The sequence below is a fragment of the Microtus ochrogaster genome, chromosome 6 (assembly GCF_000317375.1).
Source record: "Microtus ochrogaster isolate Prairie Vole_2 chromosome 6, MicOch1.0, whole genome shotgun sequence".
NCBI classification, from domain to species: domain Eukaryota; kingdom Metazoa; phylum Chordata; class Mammalia; order Rodentia; family Cricetidae; genus Microtus; species Microtus ochrogaster.
In genome coordinates, this window is record NC_022013.1 from 26724931 (window position 1) to 26751905 (window position 26975).

Genomic DNA, 26975 nt, shown 5'->3' on the forward strand with positions numbered 1-26975 from the left:
CCCACTGTGGAGACGATAAATATACCCACTGTGGAGACGATAAATATGCCCACTGTGGAGACGAGAGATATACCCAGTTGTGGAGAAGAGAAATACACCCAGCTGTGGCCACCACCAATCAGAAAAGTACAGGTCTTCAACATGGAAGACACACTTAACCTAAAAGCCACCTGGAAAGTGCGATTTGCCCACAGCCCTTCTCTCTAGGCACCAGGCAAGTTCTTGTCCTCCTAGAGTTCTCAGAGCAGTGACCCCTGAGACTCTCAGAGAGTGTTCCAGTGAGAGTTCAGTAGACTTGTAGACTCCAGGCTAGCTTTACTGTATCTTGGTCACGTGCTACGGAGCCTAGCTGTTCAGAGAAGCAGGGCAGGTCTGGAAATGCCTTCTAACTTTGGGATGGGGTTCCCAATGCCGCACCTTGCTCTGCTGCATAAGGGCAAAGGTTTTTACAAATCAGGAATTCCAAGTTTACCCTCACATGGGCTAGAGATGTGGCTCCATGGAGCAAACTTGTCTAACATTCATAGAGAGCTGGCTCGCATTCCCAGCTCTGCGGAACAGCGGGGCTGGTGGTGTGTGCCTGCAATCTGCTCAGTCAAGACGGGAAGGCGGGAAGCGCCCAAGCTTAAGGTCACCTAGGGTTACATACCGAAAAAAGACAGAAAGCAGTTCTCTCACCTAAAGGAAGAACCATTGCCCTGGTTTGAGTTTCTATGGCACAGCCCTGTGTGCCTGTTTCCGAGGTGGGCACACAAGGGTTCAGGTTATCACAGTAGTGGGCTCTGATGATCAGGAGGAGGCTCCATCTCTGGCTGGAACCCAGAACCACAGGCCTTTGTCTTCCGGTAGAAGAGGAGAGGGTGACTGGATGTAAGGACCAGAGCAGAGCAGAGGAAGGGGGTTTCCCTTTCCAGCGCTTCCACCACTGACAATGGAGTCGAGGGAGAAGGCAGCTGCCCAAGACTCAAGGACTTTGGAGTGAGGTGTCACAATTAGACCTGTGCCAACCAGGGAGTCCCCAGAGGAGGAACAGCCAGGCTTCTCACTCCTGTGAAGGAGAAGCCAAGACATGAACACATCTGGAGGAAAGGGCTCCTCCCCCTCTGAGGACAGAGACCGACTCTGGAAGTGCCCAGGGTTTATCTGAAGCAGATAACAGGGAGTGCTCTCGGGCTACAGCAGGGAGTTAAGTGAAATGACACCCCTGAGACAGTGGGAACTCTTCAGAACAGATGATGATAAGAAACCCTTCTCTAGGAGGGGTGAGTCTGCTCCTCCAGATGTCGTGTGTGTGTGTGTGTGTGTGTGTGTGTGTGTGTGTGTGTGTCTCTCTCTCTAGATGACCACCTATGGAGCCTTCCTGCACAAAGGTTCCTTCTGCCGCAACTACTTCAACATCCTGGACCTGCTGGTGGTGGCCGTATCCCTCATTTCCATGGGGCTCGAGTAAGCGGTGGCAGGGCCCAGTCCCAGCACATGGTTGCTGTGTGCCCTGTGCCTGGACCTCACATGACTTAGAGATTTAGTTAGGAACATCCTTGGGTCGTCCCCAGCTGGGCTAACGTGGCAATGCTAAATGTTCAGAGCTTTGTCTTTGAGACCAAGGGTGGGGTGGGGTGAGCAAAGAGAAGGCAGCCAGGCCCCCAGAATGGGAAACACAGGCCCAGCCTTGGGTCATTTCTAGCCTAATAGAAGAGACAAAATCTATGTTCACAGAGAAGTGAGTCAATGAGACCATCCCCCACGCTCAGGGAATAGCTTTACCCTGGGGTCAGGGAGGCCTCATGTGGAAAGCTCCAGGTAGGAGCTGACAAAGCCTCTGGCTGCCACACACACCTCTAGGCCCCACAGCAATCTGCTTCTGCAGGTCCAGCGCCATCTCTGTGGTGAAGATACTGAGAGTTCTGAGGGTGCTGCGACCACTCCGAGCCATCAACAGAGCCAAAGGGTTGAAGGTGAAAGAGGCCCCAGAGGGGGGAGGGGTCGATGCCCATCTTGGCCATCCATGGGGGCAAGGGTGAAGCAAGCCAGCCAGCTTTCCCCACGGGCCTAGTTGTGCTAAGAGGCAGAGTCTTGCATTCCTAGGGTTCCCTGACAGGGTGGTGGGGTGCAGTGGGACAGCTCCGGTGCCCATCTACCGCCTCTGCCTTTCCAGCATGTGGTACAGTGCGTGTTTGTCGCCATCCGCACCATCGGGAACATCGTGCTGGTCACCACCCTCCTCCAGTTCATATTTGCCTGCATCGGAGTCCAGCTTTTCAAGGTGAAGCCCTGACTGGCCAGCAGCCCTTCCCTGGCCAACTTGAAGGATCTGATGAAAGTCAGCCACTTCTTCTCAAACAAGGGAACCCCCAAATCATGAAAGCAAGTGACCCTGACTCTATGGTGTCAAAATTAGGGAACCATCCTGAGCCTGTTTGCCAGGCGACGATTCTCTGAACACCCTTGCCGTTGTATCTGCTGTTACCCACAATCCCTGGAGTTACCATTCCTCTCACCAATGTTCCAGCCTCTACCTATTGTCGGGGCTGCCTACAGCACCCCGGCTCAGCAGCCTTCCTTGCTGCAAACAAGCTGTGCAATCCATGGTCCTGGCTGTGCTGTCTGGCATCACCCACACCACCCAGGAGCCTCTACAGAGGCCATCTTCACCTCTCATCCACAGTTCACCTTGTCTTACTGACTCTTCCCTGGGAGAACGCAGCTCTTCAGTTTCTCTCAAGGGACGTCCTCCCACGGAATTTCAATTTCTAGATCTTATGTCTGGCTGTTAAGTCTCCTATAGGGCACTGAAGTTGATAGTAGAGTGTGCGATTTGTGCTACTTCCTAGCACGACTCCATTTGTGATTCCTTGACCTCAGGCAGCCTTAGACGTGTCATAGGGTCGCTTCACTAATGGTTTGTTCAACCAATATGGAAGAATCACTTCCTCTGTAGATGGGCCAGGGCCTTGGCTCAAAGGCAAATCCATGATCCTTCTTGAGGATGTGGTATAGGTTTGGAGGAAAGTATCTGGCCTCTCAAGATACCCTGAGAGGAGGGGTCCTGTTGACCACCGCCCTGGAGGAGCCAGAATGCTTATAATACCTGGACATCCTATCAGCCAGCTCGACATGGCAGAGAGACACCCTCTTCCCCCAAGTCTCCTCCTCTGTTAGAATCCCCCAGGAAAGGGTCTTGTGTATTGCTTAGCTCTTACCCAGGCATCTAGTCCAGGCCTGGCAGGCAGGAGCCCACCATCACATGCTGTGAAGCAACCAATTAGAGTCCACCTTTTGTTTGACTCTTACGTGCTCTTTATGCAAGAGCAATGACCCTTCGACATGCCACATCTGTCCTCCAGTCTCAGCCAAAGCCCTCAGGGTCTGTGCATCCAGCAGCTAGAAGCCTTTCTGGTACAACCGGCCTTTTACATCACATTTTACTCTCTGAACATTGGTCACATATTCTGCCCAGGATGCCCAAGAGCTTGGCGTTGCTTTCTGGGTAAAATTACGTGGGTTCTGGTTTCTAGTACCCAGAACCCTGCTCAGTACCAGTGAGGTCTCTTACTCCACCTCCACCCTCCGCTCTAGTAACCTTAAAGGAGTGACCTGAAGAAATGACAGAGTCCTGAAGGTTGGCAAAGCAGTTGGGCCCCTTGACGGAGGCCTGCCTCTCTCAGGGCCTTCCAAGGAGCTGGACTAGAATTCACGGATTCCAAACCTAACTTAGTCTCAGGATGACTTGCATCCAACCCTGTTCAAACCAAACCTTTTGCAAGTGTTCAGTATGTGATAAAGACTAACCGAAAATGTACTCTTGCTATAGTCGGTTTTGGAGAGATGGGGCCTCATCTGGGATGTGCTAGGGACCCCATCTAATGCTGAGGACACATTTAAATTTGTCAGAGCCCTACTGGAAGGGTCCATCTGTTGGCTCTTAGCAGCCTTGGACTGCCCACAGGCAGGAGAAAGGCAAGGGTGGAGCCAGCTCTTCCCTTGTAGAGTGTGAACTGTGAGGAAGATTTCTTCAGAGGGTGATAGTTGGGCGCCTCAGTGGCCATCACTGTCAAAGGAGCTGGGCTGGGTGTGCTTACATCCTCAAGTCCACCCTTGGCCATTCCACAAATGCCCATCTAAGGTGGCAGCCAGGCTAAGTGGGAGGCAGTTGGGGAGTGTGAAAATTGATGATGATGGCCTTGCCCTTAGAGTAAGAGAGGAAAATCCTCCTCCTTCCCTTCTTCCTCCAACAAAGCACCCCAGAGCCCACTCTCTACCCTATATTCCTGACCATGTCTCCATCCGTCCTTTTCCCTCCTGGATGCAGGGGAAGTTCTACAGCTGCAATGACTTATCCAAGATGACTGAAGAGGAGTGCAGGTATACCAGGCTTTGCCAGCTGAGGGGTGTGGGATGCTCAGATGAGGAACATGGTGTCCTTCAGGATGGGAACTGGGGTAGCTGTGGGGAGGGAATGCGCAGCCGTGTCCTTCCTTTCTGTCCTACTTCTCTGGCGTTTCTGACACACTTACCCCAGGGGAGGTGGGTGGAGCTTAGGTATCCTCGCCACACTGTGGAATGACTGGCCTCCCTGTGCCAGGGGCTATTACTACATCTACAAGGATGGAGACCCCACACAGATAGAGCTGCGTCCCCGCCAGTGGGTACACAACGACTTCCACTTCGACAATGTGCTCTCGGCCATGATGTCGCTCTTCACAGTCTCCACCTTCGAGGGCTGGCCTCAGTGAGTAAGGCCTGGGGTCTGGGTCCTTGATGGGCGCAGTTAGGGTGGGGCCAAGAAATCAGCAGCCCCCATCGGATCATAGCAGCCTGTGGCTGTGCTCGGCCAACCCACTGACTCATGTCACTCCTTAGTGTGCCTGGCCAGAGGACTCCGACACAATATGCCCGATCCCCCGACAAATGCATGCCTCTCTCCACACAGGGAAGTCTGAATGATTGGCTGAGGATAGTTAAGATGCCCCATGGAATGTCAGGACTGTGGCAGGGTGGGTTCTAGCCTTCCCTAAACCAGTTCTGCTTCTCTCCCATTCCTTGGCCATTGAGAAAGTCTCCTTTGTGCCTGTGGCCCATCAGATAACACCCGCCTTCCTGGCCTGGATCTCAGTCTCCTCGTCCCAATCCTCATTGTGCCATTGTCCTCTCCTCTCTGCCCATCCCAAGGCTACTGTACAAGGCCATAGACTCCAATGAGGAGGACACGGGCCCCATCTACAACAACCGAGTGGAGATGGCGATCTTCTTCATCATCTACATCATCCTCATTGCCTTCTTCATGATGAACATCTTTGTGGGCTTTGTCATTGTCACCTTCCAGGAGCAGGGGGAGACTGAGTATAAGAACTGTGAGCTGGACAAGAACCAGGTACCGAGCCACCCACTGGAGATGGGAAGCAGAGTCCCTCCAGGGCTGTGACGAGAGCCCCCACTGAGACCCAGTGCTAGTCTGTGCACCCCACTTGCCTCCAACTCAACACAGTTCACACTGGTGGAGGGAGGGCTTTATGGAACTCACCTGTTGTCCCCAGAGGAAGCCTTTCAGAACCTCTGCCCTGAGTTGCAGCTATGATCAGAATGGGCCGGGATCACTCAAGGGGAACCCAAGATGCCCAGTGGAATTCAATTTGTATGTCATTCAGAGTTCCTCAGCCCGTAGCGCCTGGCCACAGCTGTTCCTGCACCGCACACCAAGCTTCCTACAACTCCATGGTCATAGGTACAGGGATGGAGGAAGGGACCTCTTGGTGCTGACCTGTCCTGTCTTGTTCCATCCTAGCGCCAATGTGTACAGTATGCCCTGAAGGCCCGCCCACTGAGGTGTTACATCCCCAAAAATCCATACCAGTATCAGGTGTGGTACGTTGTCACCTCTTCCTACTTTGAATACCTGATGTTTGCCCTCATCATGCTCAACACTATCTGCCTAGGCATGCAGGTAAGGAGCTGAGAGACTGACCGGACTAAGACCTCGGGCCTGGGCAGGGCAGGGACACAGACACATTCCCATTTCATCCCAGTAGGTATCTCCAGACACCTGCTGCATGCCAGCTGCAGGATATAAGACTGAACGGATCCCAGCCTTGTCCCTTATGGTTTATTTGTTAAGGAGCTAATTCAAGCCTCCAACTAGATGGGACAGCAATTCTGCAAACAGGAGACAGATGCTGCAGGCAAGGAGGGCATGCAGGGAGCAGAACACACATGTTCTCTGTTTTCCCTTCACTGTTGCAAATCTGGATGGCCAGGTTGTTTGGGAACTTGGCTCTGACCCCCCCCCAAAAAAAATAGATTTAGGACTCACAAAGCAGGCAACCCTCTGGGGAGAGAAGCCACCTCTCATTGATCATATCATCGTCAGTAGCATTGCTATTAAATTAAATATCTGGTCCCTAGCTGGGCGGTGGTGGCACACACCTTTAATCCCAGCACTTGGGAGGCAGAGGCAAGCAGATCTCTGTGAGTTCAAGGCCAGCCTGGTGTACAAGAGCTAGTTCCAGGACAGGCTCCAAAGCCACAGAGAAACCCTGTCTTGAAAAGCCAAAATATAATAATAATAATAATAATAATAATAATAATAATAATAATAATCTGGTCCCTTAAGCCCTATATAATACACCTTCACAGCTAGGCTTCCTGCTCCTAGGAGCCCAAGGCATACTAAATATACATTTGTTGCTTTTCTCCTAAGAGAGACCAAACATCTCACATAAACACTTAAGGGAAGAGAGGGTTATTTGGGCACAATACAGACTGTAATGCTGAGGAAAGGCACAGTGGCAGGTGGTTACATGATGGTGGGAACATGTGGCGGCTGCTACCCTCTCGACAGAACAGGAAACAGAGACAGAGCGGGAAGCAAGGCTTAGCTATAAACTCCAGGCCCACCCCAGTGACCTGCTTCCTCCCAAAGCACCACAGTGTGGGGACCAAATGTTCAAACACACAAGCCTGTGGGGGATGTTTCACAATGATAGGACCACACACTGTAGGCTCCTGGAGTCCTGGGAGGAGCCTCGCTGAGCTACAGGCTCTGGTCATGTAGAAGAATATAAGCAATAGTTTCTTTGGGACTGAGTCAGGCAGCAACCGTAGGCAGCACCACTAAGGGGTGGAGCAATCAACAAACCCTTCTCACCCACCTGGGAAGGTTCTGTAGAAGAAGTTAGAAATTCATCAACTTTTAAAAATAGAGCGAGTTCCAGGACAGGCTCCAAAGCTGTAGAGTAATCCTGTCTCAAAAAAAAAAAAAAAAAAGGAAGAGTCTCACATGGTCCATAGAGATGGTCCACAGAAGCCAAGACTGTTGACTGAAGGGTCTCTCATCCCCATCACTGGGGCAGCAGACATATAAGATTCAGGAAACTTAGCTAACTTTGTGTCCCCTTAGACAGTGGTGATGTCAACCTCAGAACCCACGGGGTCTTCTCTTTAGTCCTCTACCATAAGGACTATGCAAAGCGCTGCCTAGAAGACTGCCAATTCCGGTCATCCAGGACCAATGTGTAAATGATATCTGGCTTTGAGGCCCGCAGGCAAACTTTGTGGGCTTGTTGAACCTCCACTCTGTCCTCTGCCATTGCCTGCCATGGGGTGAAATAGGCCTGAAAGATGCACTTATGATCTGGTAGAATCGGGATTACTAACCTCCCACTTTGCTGAGAAGTGGGCCTAAGGACAGACAGTAGGAGCCACCCGCGGAGGGGAGGCATCTGGGATCGTGAGCTGCAGCTGTTAAGTCTGGTCCCCCTGGCCCAGCTCTCCCATGTTGCTTCTCCAGCATTACAACCAGTCGGAACAGATGAACCACATCTCGGACATTCTCAACGTAGCCTTCACCATCATCTTCACCCTGGAGATGGTCCTCAAGCTCATAGCGTTCAAGCCCAGGGTGAGTGACTGTGGCTGTGGGGACAGAGCTGTGGCCTGGGGGTAGAGACCTCGACCGCCTTCTACTGACAACCCTTCCACCTAGGCTCTTGCTCTCAGACGCTGGGCACTGCATCTGTGGATCTGCCCACATCCCCTGCCTCCCTTTCTGCCTCTGAAGCATGGGCTTTGGACCAGGATCTTGCTTTGTTTCTTGGGCTCTTGACTCTATTCCCACAGTCTCATCCAAGTCCGATCCGGTTCTGTGCTGTCAAGCTCTGGCAGGAGTTTTAAGGGGGCTCTGGGGGTGAAGGAAATTCCCATCTAGACTAAGCTCCCAACAACCCCCCTGCCACTGATGCTCTAGGGGAAGAGAATTAAAAATTAGAGGCCAGAAAGAAAGGAGAGCTGGGATGCTAGAACCCTGGCCTGCCCAGCACCTTGGTGGGTGCCCCCTCACTGATACCGCCATACTTCTCTCCCATCCCTCGAAACAGTCAGAGCTGTTTCCATCCACAGCCCAGTCCTTACTCATCCATGACCTTCCTTCCCAGGGCTATTTTGGAGATCCTTGGAATGTGTTTGACTTCCTGATCGTCATTGGCAGCATCATCGATGTCATCCTGAGTGAGATCGATGTGAGTATGGGGTGGGCAGAGCCCTCACTGGGGTGGGGCTCTTGTTCAGTCTGCAGACATTTACGGAGTACCCATGCCAAGTGCAACATGGCACCCCAGGGGTTAGAACGGCAGAAGGACAAGCCTTCTGCCTCTAGAGCAGAATGATGCCTGGGGTACCAGAAGGATTCGAGTAAGCCCACACAGCAGACATCAAAAACTATAGCAGCAAGCAGAGGTCATCTGTGGCTGGGCTGGGGAAAGTGTAGGAGGTGGCAGTGGAATTGAAGAGGGTAGCAAGCCCAAGGCAGGGAAACTTCTGGAGAAATGTGGGACAGGATGTGAAGAGGTCAGACATGCTGGGATGTCTCATAGATCCATGAGGACATGTAGAGGAGCTAAGGGGGCTGGACAAGGCTGGGGAGCCTGGGAACTTCATGAGCCCACTCACTTTATAAGAAGTCACTGAAGGTTTTGAACGAATCATCTGTTTTTGAGATGTTAATCTAAAGGACTGAAAAGGTGGCTCTTCTCTAAGGATTCGGTCTTTTATGCCAGATATTAAACACTCACTGAATATATGTGCCTTGCATGGCTCTGGGTGCTGGAGGCACACACAGCCGGGAACAAAATTGTAGGGGGCAGGAGACAATAACCAAATCTATCACATGATAGGATGCATGACAATAAATAAAAGTAGGTAAGGATGGCGCATGGAAGGAAATGAGAGGGTGGTATCGTGAGCATATTGGAACCGAGATCTGAATAGAACAATGGAGTAAGCCATGCAGCTATGGGGGGCGCTTTTGTAGAGCAAAAGGAGACTATGTCAAGGGGCTGTAGGAGGAGCCTGTCTGCTGAATGCAGAGAATAGCAGAAGGCCCTTGAAGCTGGAATGGGGACAAACAGAGGTCAAAAGCTGGGGTCAGATCTCCAAGGCCGTCGTTACACCTTAGATTCTATTCTGAGATAGTGAAGAGCTCTTTGGAAGGTGAAATATGCTCAGACCACGGTGGCTGCCATGTTGAGCCTGTGCAAAGAGGGACCAGGGCTGACCCAGGGACAGCAACCAGGAGGGGCTTGCAGCAGTCCACATGGCAGAGGACAGAGTAGGGTTTTGGCTGCAAGAATGGTAAGAGGTGGTTCAACTTGGGGTGTATTTTGGATGCTGAGCAAAGAGAGACAGGAGTCTAGAAGAGGAGACCCAAAGATCAGGGACAGGAAGCAAAAGACAGTGCCCTCTTGGGTTTACATTGAGCCACACCCTGGAACAAGGCAAGGGCAGAGGAAGATGAGAAGGCTATTCATCTGCCTGGGCTACTCTAGCTGGGGAACAGGGAGATTGTACCCAAGGGGTAGCTTTTTTGAGGCAGGAGATTCATCATAGGCGGGGCCTCCTTCTGAACATCCTACCTGCTGGTCCAAAGCACCACGTTGATGGGAAAGGCTGGAGATGCCTGGAAGGGAGCTCAGCTGAGGAAAGCCTGAGTCTGTGAGGAAGGGGCTTTGGGGGTGTAGTACCTTCTGGGGACTTGGCTACCACACCAACTGTCTGTTACACTAGGGGAGGATCCTGGGAACCCTGTTTACCTCATCACAAATGGTGACAGACAGCTCCATCTGCTCAGGCCTGATAGGGGTGGGCTCTGGGCAAAAGCGGGGGTGGGGGTGGGGAGAGTGACAGAGAGAGAACATGTAGTGTATATGTGCTGTGTGTTTTCATGCATGCTGTTTGCCGGGGAAATGTGTCCTGTGGTCTGAGAGCCACCCTTGTCACAGGCAGCCTGAAGAGAGAACTCAAAACAGCCAGAATAAAGAGCCCCAATTCAAGTACTTACTTCTCAAAGTCTGAGGCCCGTGCGCCAGAGACAGTTCTGTGGAGGGGGTCATGGCCCTTCGTTGGTTTTCAGAAGTGGAAAATTTCCCTTGCCAGGAATATGTGTTTGGGTCGCGTTAATTTACATTCCTTACATACAACCTTGGGAAAGGCCTTGCCTGTGAGTTAGAACCGCAATACCAGCCCCACCCTGCCCTGCTCACGTGCACCTCCTGGTTGTTTTTGTTTTTGTTTTTGTTTTTCTAGAGACAGGGTTTCTCTGTAGCTTTGGAGCCTGTCCTGGAACTCCCTTTGTAGACCAGGCTGGCCTCGAACTCACAGAGATCCGCCTGCCTCTGCCTCCCGAGTGCTGGGATTAAAGGCATGCGCCACCACCGCCCGGCTCCTGGTTGTTTAAAATGTAGCTGAAGGCACTGAGCAGCTAGTTCCTAGCTTTATTTGATTTTCATTGTGATTTAAATGGCCACTCATGGTGAATGGCTACTGGGCAGACTATCCAAGTAAAGAACAGAGTCCCATGAGATTCTCTGGTGTGCCCTGAAACCTCTGAAACCAGGCCTGTTCCATAGTCACGGGCTTTGCTGGTCTGCTGGGCCCTAGCAGGGGCATATGTCCGGTATAATTCTCTAGATGAATCTGCCATGCAGCCAGGATTGAGGCCAGTGGTACAGGGAGCCTGAGTGCTAGGGCCAGTCTGCCTGCAGGTGCATGGAAGCCTCTTTCATTAACCCAGGGCTCCCAAGACGGCCCCTCCTCAAATGTAGCCAGGGAAAAGATAGCCACTCCCCTACACCCAACCATTGAGGAGTCAGGCCACTGAGATATGAGCCTTGATCCTGGTCCCAGCCCTGAATCGAGGGACCCCTGGTGGGAGGAGGAGTCTCTAGTCTCCTCCAACTCCACCCACTTTGCCCCTGGAAGCTGGACCCCTGTGAGGGCATCCACCCTGGTCACAGCGGATAGGGGGATCTACTTACAATGATGAACAGGTATTTCTCAGTGTGTCCTTAGTAAAGATGTTCCCTGGACCACATAACCCAGACCCAGGAAGAATCCAATCCCTTGCCCTCCATAGACGTACCTCAAAGATGAGAAGGGACCTGTCTGTCCACTCTCCCCTCCTCTCTTACTCCTCTTGCCTCATGGTTCCCATAGAGCTTGGTCCTCGCTCCCACCCACTCTCTGCCCCGACTGCAGCCACGTGAGGTCTCGTCCCTTGCCTGTCTTTTTCTCTCTTTAACGCTCCTTGTGTCTATCCTTTCTGACAACTCTCTTCACCTCCCTCCCATGTGTTTCTCTCCCCTTTCCTCCCCTCCCCTCGTCTCTTTTCTCCACAGACTTTCCTGGCCTCCAGCGGGGGACTGTATTGCCTGGGTGGAGGCTGCGGGAACGTTGTAATTTCAGGCCGCATGAGCCTGTTTGCCCTGCCCTGCAGCTTGCATGCTGAGCTGGCTGCATGGATCGCATGGGGTGCCCTCAGAAATCAGGGTTCCTTTCCCTAGATCAGGCCCAGTGAGGGTTGGAGTTTGGGTAGAGGTGGGGGCTCGGTGGTAGAATATGCATGGATGTAGTGGCTATCCTAGAGCCCTGAGCAATAGGTGGAGGATTTTTCCATACCCTCTCTATAGATGAGGGCACAGGACCTCCATGACAGTTTAGCGGGCACAGGGCACAGGGTCCAAACTGGCACACAGGGAGTAGGATTAAGGTTGGCACAAGGGCAGGAGCTTGCCCAACTTACAATATTCAAGAGTAGGGCTAGGCTAATGGGAGTGAGCACCCTGAATGTATGGCAAACAGCTTGGTAAAGCTATTGGACGCTTCTGGAAGACTTTACGGGCCACCAGATACTTAGCTTAGTGCTGGTTTATAGAGGAGAGATGAGCAGGAAGCCAGCCGTGGGCCTCGCTGCAGCCTCACCCCAGAAAGAACCCCTGCTCTGCTCCTAAGCACGGGCTTACTGCATAACTTGGACCCTACATCCAACCCTTTCGAGACACGGGACACCACAGCCCTGCATCTCAGAATGGTCCAAGGCTATGAGGCAATAGGGACTGTGAAGTGGGGCTGGAAGCCTCCCACTATGAATAACTCTCTCTTACACACACACCACAACACACACACACATATGCACAACACAACGCGCACGCGTGCACTGCATCTCCTGCCTGCCCTGCCCCCTACCCCTGAGTGCCACCCCCAGACTGACCTTTGGGGCTGCTGCCCCACAGGACCCAGATGAGAGCGCCCGCATCTCCAGCGCCTTCTTCCGCCTGTTCCGGGTCATGCGACTGATCAAGCTGCTGAGCCGGGCAGAGGGTGTGCGCACCCTGCTGTGGACATTCATCAAGTCCTTCCAGGTACGAGTGCCCAGCCCAACAGGGACCAAACCCAGGGACCCAGGAAACTGACCCAGGGATGCCATTAGCCCAAGGTGGGGTCCCTGGTGAGCCAAGGGAGGACAGGCTGCAGGGCCCAGGGCTGTGGTTCTGTGGACGACAGAGCAGACAAGTGAAACACCTAGCTGATGCTCCGTCCTCTTCCTCACAGGCCCTGCCATACGTGGCTTTGCTCATTGTCATGCTCTTCTTCATCTACGCCGTCATCGGGATGCAGGTGAGAGGCAGGTGGGCCCACGGCGAAGGATGAGTGTTAGCCAAGCTAGAAAGTGTCTCTGTGGACCCAGAAACATCACCAAACATGCAGCTGAATACTACCTTTCCTTGCCTTTCACAGCAACCAAGGGGTCAACTCTAAGCTGAGAGAGGAGGTAGAACTGAGCCCCAGATGCTCCAGGGTTATGAGCCAGGGTGTAGCCCAGAAGAGACCCTAGCATGAGGTGCACTTCAGGGACCAGATCTGGTTTCTAAAGCCTTAGCTGGAGGCTTTGCCCCAGAACTCCTCCCCATAGTTTGACTAACTTAGTGCTTGCTGAAGAGAAATTGTCTATCTCCCTCTTTGGCTTGGTTTGATATCAAGAATGTTATGTGATCCAGGAAAGAATCCAATGTGTTTGGCTTCAGATCTGACGTGGCCTGAAGTGAAAGGCATTGGGGAGAAATTAGGGAGAGGGTAGGAAGCAGGTGAAGCAGAAGAAGTGGTGGGAGTTGAAGAGACGCTTGTATCCTGGTTCTCTGTGCTTTGCAGATGTTCGGAAAGATAGCCATGGTGGACGGGACGCAAATAAATCGGAACAACAACTTCCAGACTTTTCCTCAAGCTGTGTTGCTGCTCTTCAGGCACGAGTGCTTGGCTTTGCTGGGTTCCCCTCTGCGCTCTGGGCAGCGCTGGCCCTGCAGTAGAGGGTCCCCTGCCTGGCTTGGGGCCCTATTGTCACCTTTGTGAAAATCTTGCATTGATGTTTGACATTGAATTCCAACCAAGTAGAATGTTACCTATTTCACCCTGCTGAAGCAGAATTCAGAGGTCAAATGTCCCTCTCAAAAAGTGATGAGGCCTTAGTGACCCTTGACATTGGTCTATGACACTCACTTTTGCTATGGTTGTAATCATGCATAAAAGCCACCCCTACTCCTAAAAAAGGTCTCTTCTGTAGCTCAACTCTACTTTAGCCCTGCATAAAGGTGGAACAGAGGGATTACAGAGAAGAGGGGACACTGTGACACCCAAACTTATAGGAATCCTACCTGTGGGAGCAGCCCAGTTCTGTTCATCACACTGCACTGACGTTCCCAAGGAAGGACCAAGCAGACATGCATAGGCCAACAGTGCCCCTCCTCTGTTCAGGTGTGCCACAGGGGAAGCCTGGCAAGAGATCCTGCTGGCCTGCAGTTACGGGAAGCTGTGTGACCCAGAGTCAGACTATGCCCCGGGGGAGGAGTATACGTGTGGCACCAACTTCGCCTACTACTACTTCATCAGCTTCTACATGCTCTGTGCCTTCCTGGTGAGACCGAAGTCTGCAGGCTCCGGCCAGGGCAGGGATGAAGGGGTGGGTTGGGGTGGACCCTATCATCTCCTAAACGGGATATCTTAGGAACACTGGAAACTCTGGTTAGATTGTCCCTTATTCTGACCCTTTGGAGGGGGGGAGGGTGTCTTGTGAGATCTTCTTTCCTGCTCCAAGTGGACTGTAAGTCATTTTCACTCTGTGTTCAGCATGCTTACTATATATAGTATACACGTTATATATACAGTTTCAATCCAGAGGACTGAGCTGAGGCCAGTTCTCAGTAGGAAGAGGCTTCCAATAGAGATGTTTAACCCTAACTATTCCTCAGCACAGAAAGATGCTGTGTTAGAGGGACAACCGACATGGAAATGAGCCAAGAGGTTCTGGTTAGGGTCAGAAATGGCCTGGTGTCACTTGGGGGCGGCAGGGCTATTACTTAGGAAAAGCATCCTCTTGGCTCCCTTATACTGATGCTCCTTTTTCTTCTCTATATTCACCCCAAACCTTTGAATGTCTAATGTTTGCCAGGCGCAGGGCCAGGTGAGGGGGTAGAAACATAAACAAGACCTAGCCCTGGCCCTCATGGAGTGAGTCTGTGGGTGGGCAAGTCTGGTAATTCAAAGGATCCTGGATGTAGACAGAAAAAGGCGGGTGTGGTGAGAGGGGCATGGGCCAGGCCCAGAAGAGGCTGAATAGCTCTGGAGATCAGAGTAGCCCCCAGGGAGGTACCGTGCCTTGGTTTTAGCCAATGGTCACCAGTACCTGGGCAACGCACATGCTGGACAAGAACAGTTCAGTCCCAATTGCATGTGGAAAAAGGAAGGAATGAGGGAGGAACTCCATGCCTAGTCTGCCCCGGTTCCCCACCCCCACATCAGTCACTGCCTGCCTGGGCTGTAGGAATCTTTATCTTTTTGCAGATCATCAACCTCTTTGTGGCTGTCATCATGGACAATTTTGACTACCTCACAAGGGACTGGTCCATTCTGGGCCCTCACCACCTGGATGAGTTCAAGGCCATCTGGGCCGAGTATGATCCGGAGGCTAAGTGAGTCTTCGTGGGTAGTGCTGGGTGCTTATCAAACTGCCCACCCTTCCTAGGGTTCTCAGGAGTCTCTTTGGTCTCTTTTAATCCACCTAAGGTTCCAGGGTGATTCAGCATGTCTCAGATGTGGACAGGATCCATCAAAGGAGAAAAACCCTGACTCTGGGGAAACGCTCACTGGTTTCTAGTCTGGCACACTCACGAGTGAGGAGTGAGCTCTCAGTCCCCCACGAGACACTCAGGCCTGGCTGCTCACTGTGGGCTCTGCTCCCCTGGTTGTATCAGAGGTTGATTACAGTGTAGAGTCCCAAGACCCACTCAGACTGTGTGAGTTAGAGTCCTCATTACCCTTAGCCTCGTCCTTGGGCCATCTGCCTGCACTTTAAAGCTGGGGACACTTCTCAGTCCTCTGGTCATTTAGTCTCAATGAGCAAACGGAGGTGTGGAGAAATTAAAAGTGAAGGCACCAAAATTCAAGGCAAGTGTGTCCAGAGTCCTTGGCAGCTGCACTCTAAAGTGTTTTCAACGGGAACATTAAAAACTACTGGGGGAGATGGCTGGAGAGATGGCTCAGCCATCTCAGCGGTTAAGAGCACTGGCTGCTCTTCCAGAGGACCCAAGTTCGACTCCCAGTGCCCATGTCAAATGACCAAAACTACCTGTAACTCTAACTCAACTCAGACAGATAGACACACACACAACAAATTTTCTTTCTTTCTTTCTTTGTTTTTTTTTCTTTTTTCTTTTCTTTTTTGGTTTTTTGAGACAGGGTTTCTTTGTAGCTTTAGACTATAGACCAGACTGGCCTTGAACTCACAGAGCTATCCCTGCCTCTGCCTCCCGAGTGCTACGGTTAAAGGTGTGCGCCACACTGCCTGGCTCACAACTAATTTTCTTAATCTACTTGCATCTATCACTACCACACAGTACTGACTTGGGCCTTGGAGCTGGGATGTGGCTCAGTGATAGATACTTGCCTGTCATGTGAGAGACCCTGAGCTCAATCCCAAGTACTAAATACCAATATTGGTGTGTGTGTGCATGTGTATGAGTGTTTGTATGTGTGCATGTGTGTGCATGTATATGTGTGTGTGTTTGTGTGCATGTATGTTTGTATGTGTGTATGTACTTAGCACCTAGGATACAGATAATGTAGAGGCCTCTGCAAACACCACGGCCAGCAGAGTAATGATGCCGGTAAAACAAGAAGGAAATCCAGCTCAGCACGACTAAGTAGCTGGTATCGGTTCTAACTTTAGAGTCTGACACCAGGCAGTTTATTTTAGCCATATTTAAATACAGTACAACTTGAAAAAAAGTTTCCTAGTGTGACATAATCCCTTGTGCAGCAGGAGGCATAATTACATCGAAACCCTTCTCAGAGTATTTGTCACTTCTTCCATGAAGATGGGTTCTTAAGGGCCTAGGGAAGGATCTGGGCAGGTCATACAGATAGTGCAGAAGTCAGCTGGGCTACTGCCTACCTCTAGTCCTATTTGTGGGAATTTAGAGGAGCTCCCTGGCCAGACAGATAGTGCAAAGGCCATTAGATTATTAGCCACCTCCGTCCTGGTAGAGAGAGTTTGCGGGAGCCAGGTATGGCTGGCCTTACAGATAGCACAGGGGTTACCTAGGCTGTTAGTCATCTCCATCCCCAGCCTTCTGGGCAGAAAACAGGTTATACATATTTTCCTTGAAAAGACATCCCTGTATGTTTAACATCCCTGGCTTTCCTAGTGCTTCTCTGTAAGCACAATGACCTCTGTGCTCCCTATAAGACAAAAATGTCTCATTTCTTTCGCAGCCGGCTCTGAGGCTGGGGCAGTTCATAAAACATCCCAAATGTATGCTCTCAAGGTAGAGCTCCTCTATTGCCAGCGCCTTGGTACTGTATTCTCCTGACCTTCCCAGTCGCTCTGTTTGGGCCTCTTCCGGAAGTCATGGTGGCACTGCCATTGTGTTCCCAGCTCTGGAGGACTCCCTGAAGTGGACTGCCACTCCCTTGATTTATTAATGCAACCCCAGAGCCCTTCTTCCAGCTTGACCAAAACTAAGGAAGCATGAAGGGAGAGAAATCCAGGTCTCCTGTGCTAGAGGGTAAACTCCCTGAAAGCAGGTGTCTCCCAAATGGAGAGCCAGCCCCATTCCGTGCTGGGCACCCATGAACCCAAACCTCCTCTCTTCTTTTAAAAGGCTATGGGCGGGGATCTGAGAAGAGCATGGGGGGGGGTGGCCGGGGCAGGAGTGAATATGGTCAAATTGTATGCAATTTATGAAGAACTACTAAAATCTATTTAGAATAATATACTAGGCTAGTAGAGCTTATAAAGAAGGGCTAAAACTAGGAAGTGCCCTCCCCCCCAACTTCCTTTCCTCTCTTTCCACTCCAGAGCAGAAAGCTCTGGGCGACATTCCTGGATATGCTAGTCTATGTGTCTTCCTACAGGGGCAGAATCAAGCACCTGGATGTGGTGACCCTGCTGAGGAGGATCCAGCCCCCTCTGGGCTTCGGGAAGTTCTGCCCACACAGGGTAGCATGTAAGGTAACTTGCGAGTCTGAGCAGCCGTGGCTCGGGGAAGGAAGATTAACAGGTGGGGCTGGGTGGCTAGAGAGAGCCCGATAGGAGGAGACATTGTACAGCAGTGACTTCCTGGGTTGCTATGTCAATCATAGATAGGCCACCACTGCAACAAATATCCAAGACAAATAACTTAGAGAGAGAAAAAGGTTATTTTAGCCCCGGTTTGGGGATTCCAGTCCATAGATGAGGCAAATTCATTGCACTTAGTCCTCTGGTGGGAAGGGGTGGTGCAGTGCATCATGGTAGGAGCCATGGTGGAGCAAACCCACTCATCTCATAGCCAAGACCCAAAGAGAAAAGGAAGCCTGCCCCCCTGGTCCACCCCTCACAGTTTATACCAAGCAGCACCACCCTAGTGTGCAAACCTTTACACAGGGGCCATGGCAGACATTCTGGGCCCTACAGCACTTTCCAAGTCCGTCCCTGCTGACCTCAGGTCTCATGAATGCATCCTAGTCAGCCTGCACTGCAGTCCTTACAACCTCCCCTCCCCACCCCACACTGGCTGAGGAGGACCTGATGAGCTGGGCCTGGTCCCAGCACATCTGCAAATCTGACCTCTCCCCGCACAGAGGCTGGTGGGCATGAACATGCCCCTCAACAGCGATGGCACAGTCACCTTCAACGCCACACTCTTCGCCCTGGTGCGCACAGCCCTCAAGATCAAGACGGAAGGTGAGGGACTTCTCGTGAATGCCCTTTCTCCTCGAGGTGAATTCTGAAACAGAATCCCAGGAATGTGGGCAGATGCAGAGGAAGGCTAGGCCACAATCACCAGTTCCTCACGCCCTGCAGGTCTTGCAGGGAGTCTGCGAATGCTTGAGAGGACAAGATTGCTAAGGTTCTGTCCTGTATCCCTCAGCCGTGTCAGGGCCAGAGGCATGACTGTGCTCACTCAGGCCTGGGGTCCCTCTGAGTTGTTCCAGGTGGGGCAGAGGTAGCACTCAGTATTGGGCAGCTGTATGGGCCCACCCTTGACTCCACTAATCCTGTCAGCCCCTAACTCAGGAATACAGACACGGGAAGAAGTGGGGCTGAGGGTTCTGGTGTCTTTGGGGCCATTCCCCTATCTGGGTCAATTAAGTCTGAGGCAGCCATGGGCAGACAAGAGGGAAGCCAGAACTCAAGAAGGAGCAAGTTGGAGCAGCAGGAGGATTACTTGGGGACCGTGGGACACACAGGGGTATGTAAAGATTTGAAGTTTCGACAGAGAGAAAGGGAGATGATGACCTACAATATTAACCAATCTGATCATTGTTAGCCACAACCTACAGGGTGTAAGCACAGGACCCAAGGGTTGGGCTGCCCCTGCCCTCATCCCATTACCAGGGTAGAGTACAGCAGCTACCATAAAAGAGCACTGAACCACTGTGTGCTTCATGAATGGTAGCTTGCTCAAGGTTTTGTCAAGTTCTGTCACTTTAGGGCCACTCCCACCTTTTCCATGCCCCCAGGCAACTTCGAACAAGCCAATGAGGAGCTGAGAGCCATCATCAAAAAGATATGGAAGAGAACCAGCATGAAGCTCCTGGACCAAGTCATCCCTCCCATAGGAGGTGGGTGCTGCCTGGGGAGACCAGAGTCCAGGGCACACAAGGAAAGGACGAGAAGCTTCTGTAAGAAGTCCCTTAGCAATCTGACGCCTAGACACTGTTAATACCATAGGCAGATGCCATGAGCACCTGTCAGGGCACCAACTAAGGGTGAAAGGTACCCATTCACCACCTCAGCATGGACTGAGTGTCCAAGCCTGCTGCACCCCCCACCTCCCCTTCGGAGTCCAGTGTGAGACCCCCACTGGCCTTCACTCTGCCCCCCCCTTGGCTGTCTACAGATGATGAGGTGACAGTGGGGAAGTTCTACGCCACATTCCTCATCCAGGAACACTTCCGGAAGTTCATGAAGCGCCAGGAGGAGTATTATGGGTATCGACCCAAAAAGGACACGGTTCAGATACAGGTAAGACCAACCTAGGTGGGTTCCAAGGGATGCTCTGTTGAACCAAGTCCCTCTCTGGGTCCCTCATCAATAGTCAGAGATAGAAGGGAAGCTGGAGGAAAAGTGAGAAGATAGTTCAGGTTGATCCATGAAGGAGGGTGCTTAGGCCTCAGAAGATCCAGGAGCTCCTGATCTCTGAGTGACTGGACCAAAGAAAATTTTATTTCTTCAAAGGAGAGACCTCTAGTAAGAGCAGTGGTCTCCAAAGACAGCAGGCCCTGCCCCACTCTGGAGTTTGCTCCACTAAGTATGAGAAGAAATGTTGAGAACTGTATCATAGGGATTTTGATTGCTTTTTTTCTGTGTTCATTGTAATGTATATGATTTAAAAATTCAAAAGTAGGCATGTAGGGCTGGAGAGCTGGCTCAGCAGTTAACATCACTTGCTGCTCCAGCAGAGGACCTGAGTTCAGTTCCCTGCACCTATATGATCATTAGCAACTACATGTGACTCCAGTCCCAGAAGATCTGGTGCCCTCTTCTGTCCTCTTTGGGCACTGCACACACATGTGCACAGACAACACACAGGCAAAACAGCCATACATATAAAGTTAAAACAAATAGATCTTTAAAAACAAAACGTACACACATTTGGGCTATGTGTCCAATAACATATTTGAGTCACCCTCGTGGTTCTGAAATAACTTTATGCTTTTACAGAATTGCCACTTTCTTTGTGAGCCATCTGAGAATAGCTCACATCTCACTTAACACTCCGTCACGCAGAAGACTTTAGCGTGAATTTCCAGAAAACGTGGTATTGCCCTACATAATTCTCCGCAGCACAACCACTGAAACTAGGAAGGCAGTGTTGATACACAGCTGCCATCTGCCCCTCACCTCTTTCAGGTTTTACCTGCTGCCCCAATGACATCCTTTTCAGAGAAAGTATCCAACACAGAGTCACGCACCTTGCATGCACAGCACCTTGCCCTGGCCTCTTGCTTTTTGGAATTACTTGGCAGTCTTCTCCTAGCGTGGCCTTGACCCTTTGAGGCCGCAGCTATGCTATCCCTCTGGTTGGGTTGGCTGATGTTTCCTCACACTGGATAGAAAAATGTACATTTTGCGCTGGGCAGTGGTGGTACACACCTTTAATCCCAGCACTCAAGAGGCAGAGGCAGGCAGATCTCTGAGTTTGAGGCCAGCCTGGTCTATAGAGTGAGTTCCAGAACAGGCTCCAAAGCTACTGAGAAACCCTGTGTTGAAAAACAAACAAAAAATAAAACAAAAAAAAAGAAACAAGAAAAAGAAAATGTGTATTTTAGGTAAGAATGTCAAGATATGATGCTGTGTCCTCTTCGGAATTATCAGGTGACACTCACTTTTATGTGAGATATTAGTTGTGATATGAAGTTTCATTGTCTAAAAAACACATACCATTAAAGAGAGGCTCGGGTGGGAGGAGTACAAAGTCTCTATCCACAAGATTGCAGAAAACCCCTTACAGATGTTTCAGAATGCAGACTGTCTCCTCCAGGTCAGTGCTGTGATATTGATCCAAGATGGAGAACAGGTTCCAGGAAAGGCATAGGTGCAGGGATTCAAAGGAAGTGGGGCCAGGGAAGGTATCTCTGATTTCCACTCCCGGACACAAGGTCATCCTGTCACTCCACCATCCGTAGGCTGGATTACGGACCATAGAGGAAGAGGCAGCTCCCGAGATCCACCGCGCCATCTCAGGAGATCTGACAGCAGAGGAGGAACTGGAGAGAGCCATGGTGGAGGCTGCCATGGAGGAGGGAATATTCCGGGTGAGTGAGGGCCATGGCCCACTTCTGCGGCACCAGACATAGAAAGCAGCAGGAGAGAGAGGGCCAGAAGCCAGGCTGCACTGAACACGGGGACTGAAGATACCACCTATGCCGTGCTACTCACATCTCTTGGGACTCAGAATCGATGACCCAAAAGTATTGACTATGATACACCCTTTTCGACAGTGCCCACAAATCCTCATCTAATTCCACCTCCCAAGGATCCATTTCCTCTCAGGCTAGTGCCTGATTCTGAGTTCTGTGAAGAGTTGTAACCCACTGGATCTTGAAGACTCTTCCTGGATACCCCATTAAACTCTATTGGGTTTTCCCAAAACGGTATCCCAAAGAGACGACATGTAATGTCCCTGTCACTTGATTAGAGGGGAGCTGGAACACAGCTCTGCACACTCCCAGTTCAGTGTGCCATGTTTCCATGTGTGTGTTACCTGGTGGTTCCTTAGGTGTATCCTGTCTGTCCATCAAATGTAGACCTTGCCGAGGGCGGGGCTATGTTCTAGCGTCACCTTTCTGTCCGCTCTTTTCCGGCCTTATCGAGTCATCTTCCAATCCCATTGCTTTCTCCTAGCTCCATCACCCCAAGGTGACAGCCCACCCCACCCTCCATGCACCCCGTATCCTCATATCCAGCCACTGCTTTCAGTATTCCCACTCTCCCCCTTGCCTCTAGAGGACTGGAGGCTTGTTTGGGCAAGTGGACAACTTCCTGGAAAGGACCAACTCCCTGCCCCCTGTCATGGCCAACCAAAGACCCCTCCAATTTTCTGAGATGGAGATGGAGGAGCTGGAGTCACCCGTCTTCTTGGAGGACTTCCCTCATAACTCAGGCACCCATCCTCTTGCTCGTGCCAATACCAACAATGCCAATGCCAATGTTGCCTATGGCAACAGCAACCATAGAAACAGCCCGGTGTTTTCCAGGTAACAGTGGTAACTTCCAGCTGTGGGTGTACGAGTTCTGAGTTAGACTTGAGAGGGAAGGAGGCACCATGACATTTGTAGAATGCCCTTTGTTTGCTGTGTGCCCTTGGGGACCACTCTGCACCCCTAACACAATAGGCAAACCTGAAGGGGTGGCTTTGGCCAGCAGGGGGCAGCCTCTTGACAGTGTTGGCCTTAAACCTGAGCCAGCCTTTCTGTTGATCCCAGTGGGGAGGCCCTGAAATGTGTTGGTCACATAGTAATGCTTAAGAAAGGGCCTCCAGCAGCAACATGCACTGTAGGAAATTCTGGATAAGGTCAGTTGCTGGATTTGGGTAGTTCCAATCACACTATTCCCAGGCTGTGATTTTAAGTGCCATAGAATACAACCAGATGGGAGCAAAGCCACTTAGCCATCATAATACAGAGACGGGCTTCTGCTCTGCACAGTCCTGCTGAGCGACAGTCTCTTTGGGCAGGACGGGCAGATGCCAACTGAGCAGCTCCCTTCCCTGGTCAGGACCCACAGTTTACTCCAGTCCAAAAAGGCCTATATGTAGCCAGAATGCTTGAAAGGTACCCATGTCATTGGGTCACCATGGTGCTAGTTAGCCTAGCGTCAGATCTGAGCTCTGCTGTTGTTGGGGTGTGTGTTGCCTGGTATGATTGGGACCAATTAGGACCAACTAGATGTATTGGGAATACAGAAGGGTTACTCATAACTGTGAGCTGGCCCAGAACAAGTCTCAGTTTCAATTGCACATGAGAGATATCTGGGAGCTTTCAGAACTGCCAGAACCACGGAGGGTCACAGACAATGGTCTTCCAGGCCTGTCAGGAGAGCCCATGTGTAGTCAGGGTTGAGAACTAGCATCCTAAGGGTGCCGAGGCAACACAGGATGTGAGAAGGCTGGGGGAGCATTGAACAAGAGTGGAGGCAGCCATGAGTCTGACTTGCTCCCCAAGAGCCAAAATCGGATAGAGTCAAGCACTGGCAGAATCAGCCCCGGCGTGAAGGCCACTTGCAGTCTGCCAGGATGTTCGCTGGTGCCTCGGTAAATGGGTTCCAGACTGTTCTGCTTCCGTTTCAGCGTCTGCTATGAAAGGGAGTTCCAGGAAGACACAGACATACCTGCTACCAGAGAAGGACCCTTCAGTCAGCCCTGCAGGGGCTCTGGTCAGTCCCTTTCATGACTCAGAAGCAGGGCCTTCTCCTAGGGGGAGGGAGTTAAGGGTGCCCCATCTTTCCTTAGAGCCTGGAAGAGCCGCTTAGAACTTTTATGATGAGATGGGTGCTAGCTGAGCTCTGGGAAGGGGAGTGTCATTACCAGTCTGAGGAAGGCTCCAGAATGCTGGAGTACCGTAGCAGCAAGGGTACTTCCTTGCTCTCCAACACGCTTTAATATGCATGCATGTAGCCATGCTGAAGACAAGCTTGCTTGGGAGCCCTCAGCCTCTCCCAGACCATAAGAACAAAGCAAGGCAAGCTGGGCCAGTTCTGGCTGACCTGGAGTTAGTCAACCTTCTAAACCACCTTCTCAAGCTCGCTGAAAAAGACTCTGACGACTTGGCCCTTCAGGAGTCGGCGGCCCCATTGCCCTTGCTTTGCCTTGCCCACAGGACCTCACGGCAATTCCCATGTGCACAAACCGAAAGGACTGATGACCCAGAGAGAGATGCCTGGAGGCCAGGTGCCTCCTTTCCCAGGCCAGGTAACAAAGGCAAAGCGCTGGGAGGAAGCGCCATCTAGACCCCGCCTGGCCTGGTGCTAGGACTGGGGCTCTGGCAGGGGCCTTGTAGGAAGCAGTCCATCCATCACAGAAGGATGCTGTGTTCCTGCATCCTCCCCTGTGGGTCTTGACCGAGACTCCCTTGGATGAGCTGTGAGCTCCAGTGTGGCAGTTGGGTCTAGTGTATCTGTTTGGGGGGGGATCTTTGATTTTTTTGTGTGTGTTTAAAACAGCTGCCCCAGGCAGAGCCTCCTGTGCAGGAAGAGAATAATGGCTCCTTGCTAAGGTCTCTGGGAACACCCCACAGTGGGAACTTTGAGGAGAGTGTTCCCAGGAACTCAGCTCACAGGTGCAAGGCTCCAGCTACTGCTTTCCTGATCCAGGAGGTGAGGTGGGGCTGGGATGGAGCTGCAGACCACACCAAAGGGTGGCCTGTGACAGTCTGTCATGGGGAGAGGGCCCCAGAAGGCCAGTCTTCTGGAAGATCCACCTAACCTCCTCTCCTCCCTACAGGCTCTGGTTCGAGGACGGCTAGACTCCTTAGCAGCAGATGCTAACTTCGTCATGGCAACAGGCCAGGCCCTGGCGGATGCCTGCCAGATGGAGCTAGAGGAAGTAGAGGTGGCAGCAACAGAGCTACTGAACCGAGAATCCCCAGAGGGCAGAGCCATGCCCTGGGAGGCTTGAACCTCAGGTCCTCCCTGGGCGGCCAGATCCAACATGGGGACTTTCAGAAGACAGTTATTCCTCCCAGGTGTGAGGCCCACACAGAATGATACGAGCTTAGAGCCGCCATGACCAAGGGCCAGAAGGTGCTGGAATGGAGAAGGGCTAGCCCAGCCCAGCAGCCTGCCTTCCCTCAGTAACCAGCTATGCAGACTGAGCAGCCGTGGTCAGGAACCACCTCAAGCAGGCTGGAGGCTGTGGGTGGGCGGGTCGGGCCCTTCTCCTCACCAGCAAGAAGCAGGATTTATTTGGCAAAGCTTCTACTGTCATTCACAAAAGCCTGATCCGTGCCAGGGTCCGTCTGTCACAAAGTCACTCCAACCAGCTGGACATTAAAGTCTCCAGGCCTGACACTGGCACCTGGCTTCTGCTTGTCTTTTTGTTGTTGTTGTTTGTTTGGGTTTTAGAACATTTCGAAATGTTCTATAATCTACCTACTTTCTCAGAGATCCTGGGCCTTGCAGAAGGGTTCCAGGCCATCTTCACTTTCCCTCTGATGGCATCAGAAGCCATGCCACACCCTGGTTACACCACGGCCAACCTTTGTCGAAGCTGTGACCCTGTGACTTTGGCCAGAGTCCACTGCCAGCGCCAAGGCCAGTCTCAGCGGCAGTGGTTTATGGCTATGGTTATCACAGGTTTGTGTTTCCATGCTGCTCTTCCACACCACCCAGCAATAATGAACAGCTGCTGTCTACCAACCAAATGCCTCGCGCGCTCCCTTTCCAACTACCGTCTCCTGTCGAGGGCTTCCCGCGGATTTACAGGGCACTTTCCCACAAAAGCCACTCACCTCTCACCAGAGTCACGTTCAAGGGGAGGGAACGGAGGTGCAGCAAAGATAACAAGGCAAACCTGCAGCTAAAGCTGGGACTGCCTTGCTGTGCCTTTCCCCCTCCACAGGACACTCTTCTGCCCATGCCTTCATTAACTGTGGGCCAAGGGCCTGCTCCTGTGGCTGTTGCTATGGTAACAAGGCTGCCCTGCTGCGCAGCCTCCTGGTGAACACCCCCAGTGGGCTTCTGAGTTCCTGGGGCCTGCCCTGGGATGGTGACACTTGGTGACCTGTGCATCCGGCCCCAGCTGGGCCCCACAGCTTCCTGGAGCCCTGTCAGTGAAGCAGTCCCAACCCCCCCCCCACACACACACACCTTTCCTTGAACCTCAGCTCCAATAGTTTGCCTTGTCCACCTCACCCACAAACAGAAGCCACCGGAAGGCCCTGTCCCCTCAGTCCCTCTAACCATACTGTCTTCCTACCCCCCTTCTTCTTGACCTAGTAAAAGCTGGGTCTTTGCTCCAAGAAAATCCCTTTTCCTCCCCAGCCATTCCACCTTCTCCCTGTCTCTGCACTGGGTCCTATTTGTGTCGTCTTCCAAGTGTGGCTCGATCTACCAGACACTACCCTCTGGTGGGTGAGGCTGCTGCTCACCCACAAGCGGCCATGCTTACCTATGAGCTTCAGTGTGCCTGTCTCTCTAGAACCCTCCTGAGCCCTCTAGCTCACTGACCTCTAACCATGCTCCAAACCTCGGTTTTGCTGCCATTTCCCTGGACACGCCAAGCTCTTTGGAACCTGGCTCCTAAATGTAGACAACCATCTTCCCATTCCAGAGGGAACGGCGCCCCTGCCGTAACTTCATTTTATCCCAGCCAGAGGCTAAGCTCCCTGAAAGCTGGGACTGTGCCAGCTTCACAGCGCTCTTTATCATTCACCGGTGGCCCAGAAGCTGCTTGTTAGGCGGGTGATACAGAGAGCCAAGAAGGGTAGACCCTACCTGCTCAACATCACCAGCTCAGCCACCTTGGCTATCCATCTAAACTGGGGACAGGTGAGATTAAAAAAAAAACTGCCTTTAATCCCAGCACTCGGGAGGCAGAAGCAGGTGTCTCTCCGTGAGTTCAAGCCCAGCCTCCAGTGAGTTTCAGAACAGTCAGGGCTACATAGTGAGATTCTGT

The 26975-nt window shown here is 51.8% G+C and overlaps 1 protein-coding gene across 3 annotated transcripts in view; it reads left to right on the forward strand.

Annotated features, from left to right (window-relative positions):
* Cacna1s (calcium voltage-gated channel subunit alpha1 S) overlaps positions 1-24977 on the forward strand; it is a 66253-nt gene extending 41276 nt beyond the window's left edge. Inside the window, exons 20-44 of one of the 3 annotated variants that reach the window (XM_013346711.1) lie at positions 1340-1446; positions 1868-1955; positions 2156-2263; positions 4310-4362; positions 4583-4729; positions 5170-5371; positions 5783-5941; positions 7784-7894; positions 8427-8510; positions 11664-11720; positions 12558-12686; positions 12877-12942; positions 13474-13565; positions 14074-14233; positions 15160-15287; positions 17731-17827; positions 18439-18541; positions 19321-19422; positions 19701-19825; positions 21490-21618; positions 22310-22560; positions 23652-23737; positions 24181-24299; positions 24533-24676; positions 24804-24977. In XM_013346711.1, the coding sequence (XP_013202165.1) occupies positions 1340-1446; positions 1868-1955; positions 2156-2263; positions 4310-4362; positions 4583-4729; positions 5170-5371; positions 5783-5941; positions 7784-7894; positions 8427-8510; positions 11664-11720; positions 12558-12686; positions 12877-12942; positions 13474-13565; positions 14074-14233; positions 15160-15287; positions 17731-17827; positions 18439-18541; positions 19321-19422; positions 19701-19825; positions 21490-21618; positions 22310-22560; positions 23652-23737; positions 24181-24299; positions 24533-24676; positions 24804-24977 (3021 nt within the window). Of the gene's footprint in view, positions 1-1339; positions 1447-1867; positions 1956-2155; positions 2264-4309; positions 4363-4582; positions 4730-5169; positions 5372-5782; positions 5942-7783; positions 7895-8426; positions 8511-11663; positions 11721-12557; positions 12687-12876; positions 12943-13473; positions 13566-14073; positions 14234-15159; positions 15288-17730; positions 17828-18438; positions 18542-19320; positions 19423-19700; positions 19826-21489; positions 21619-22309; positions 22561-23651; positions 23738-24180; positions 24300-24523; positions 24677-24803 lie in introns of all 3 variants that reach the window. The other 2 variants (XM_005348429.3, XM_013346712.2) reach the window with 2 other exon arrangements.
* The last annotated feature ends 1998 nt before the right edge of the window (positions 24978-26975 follow it).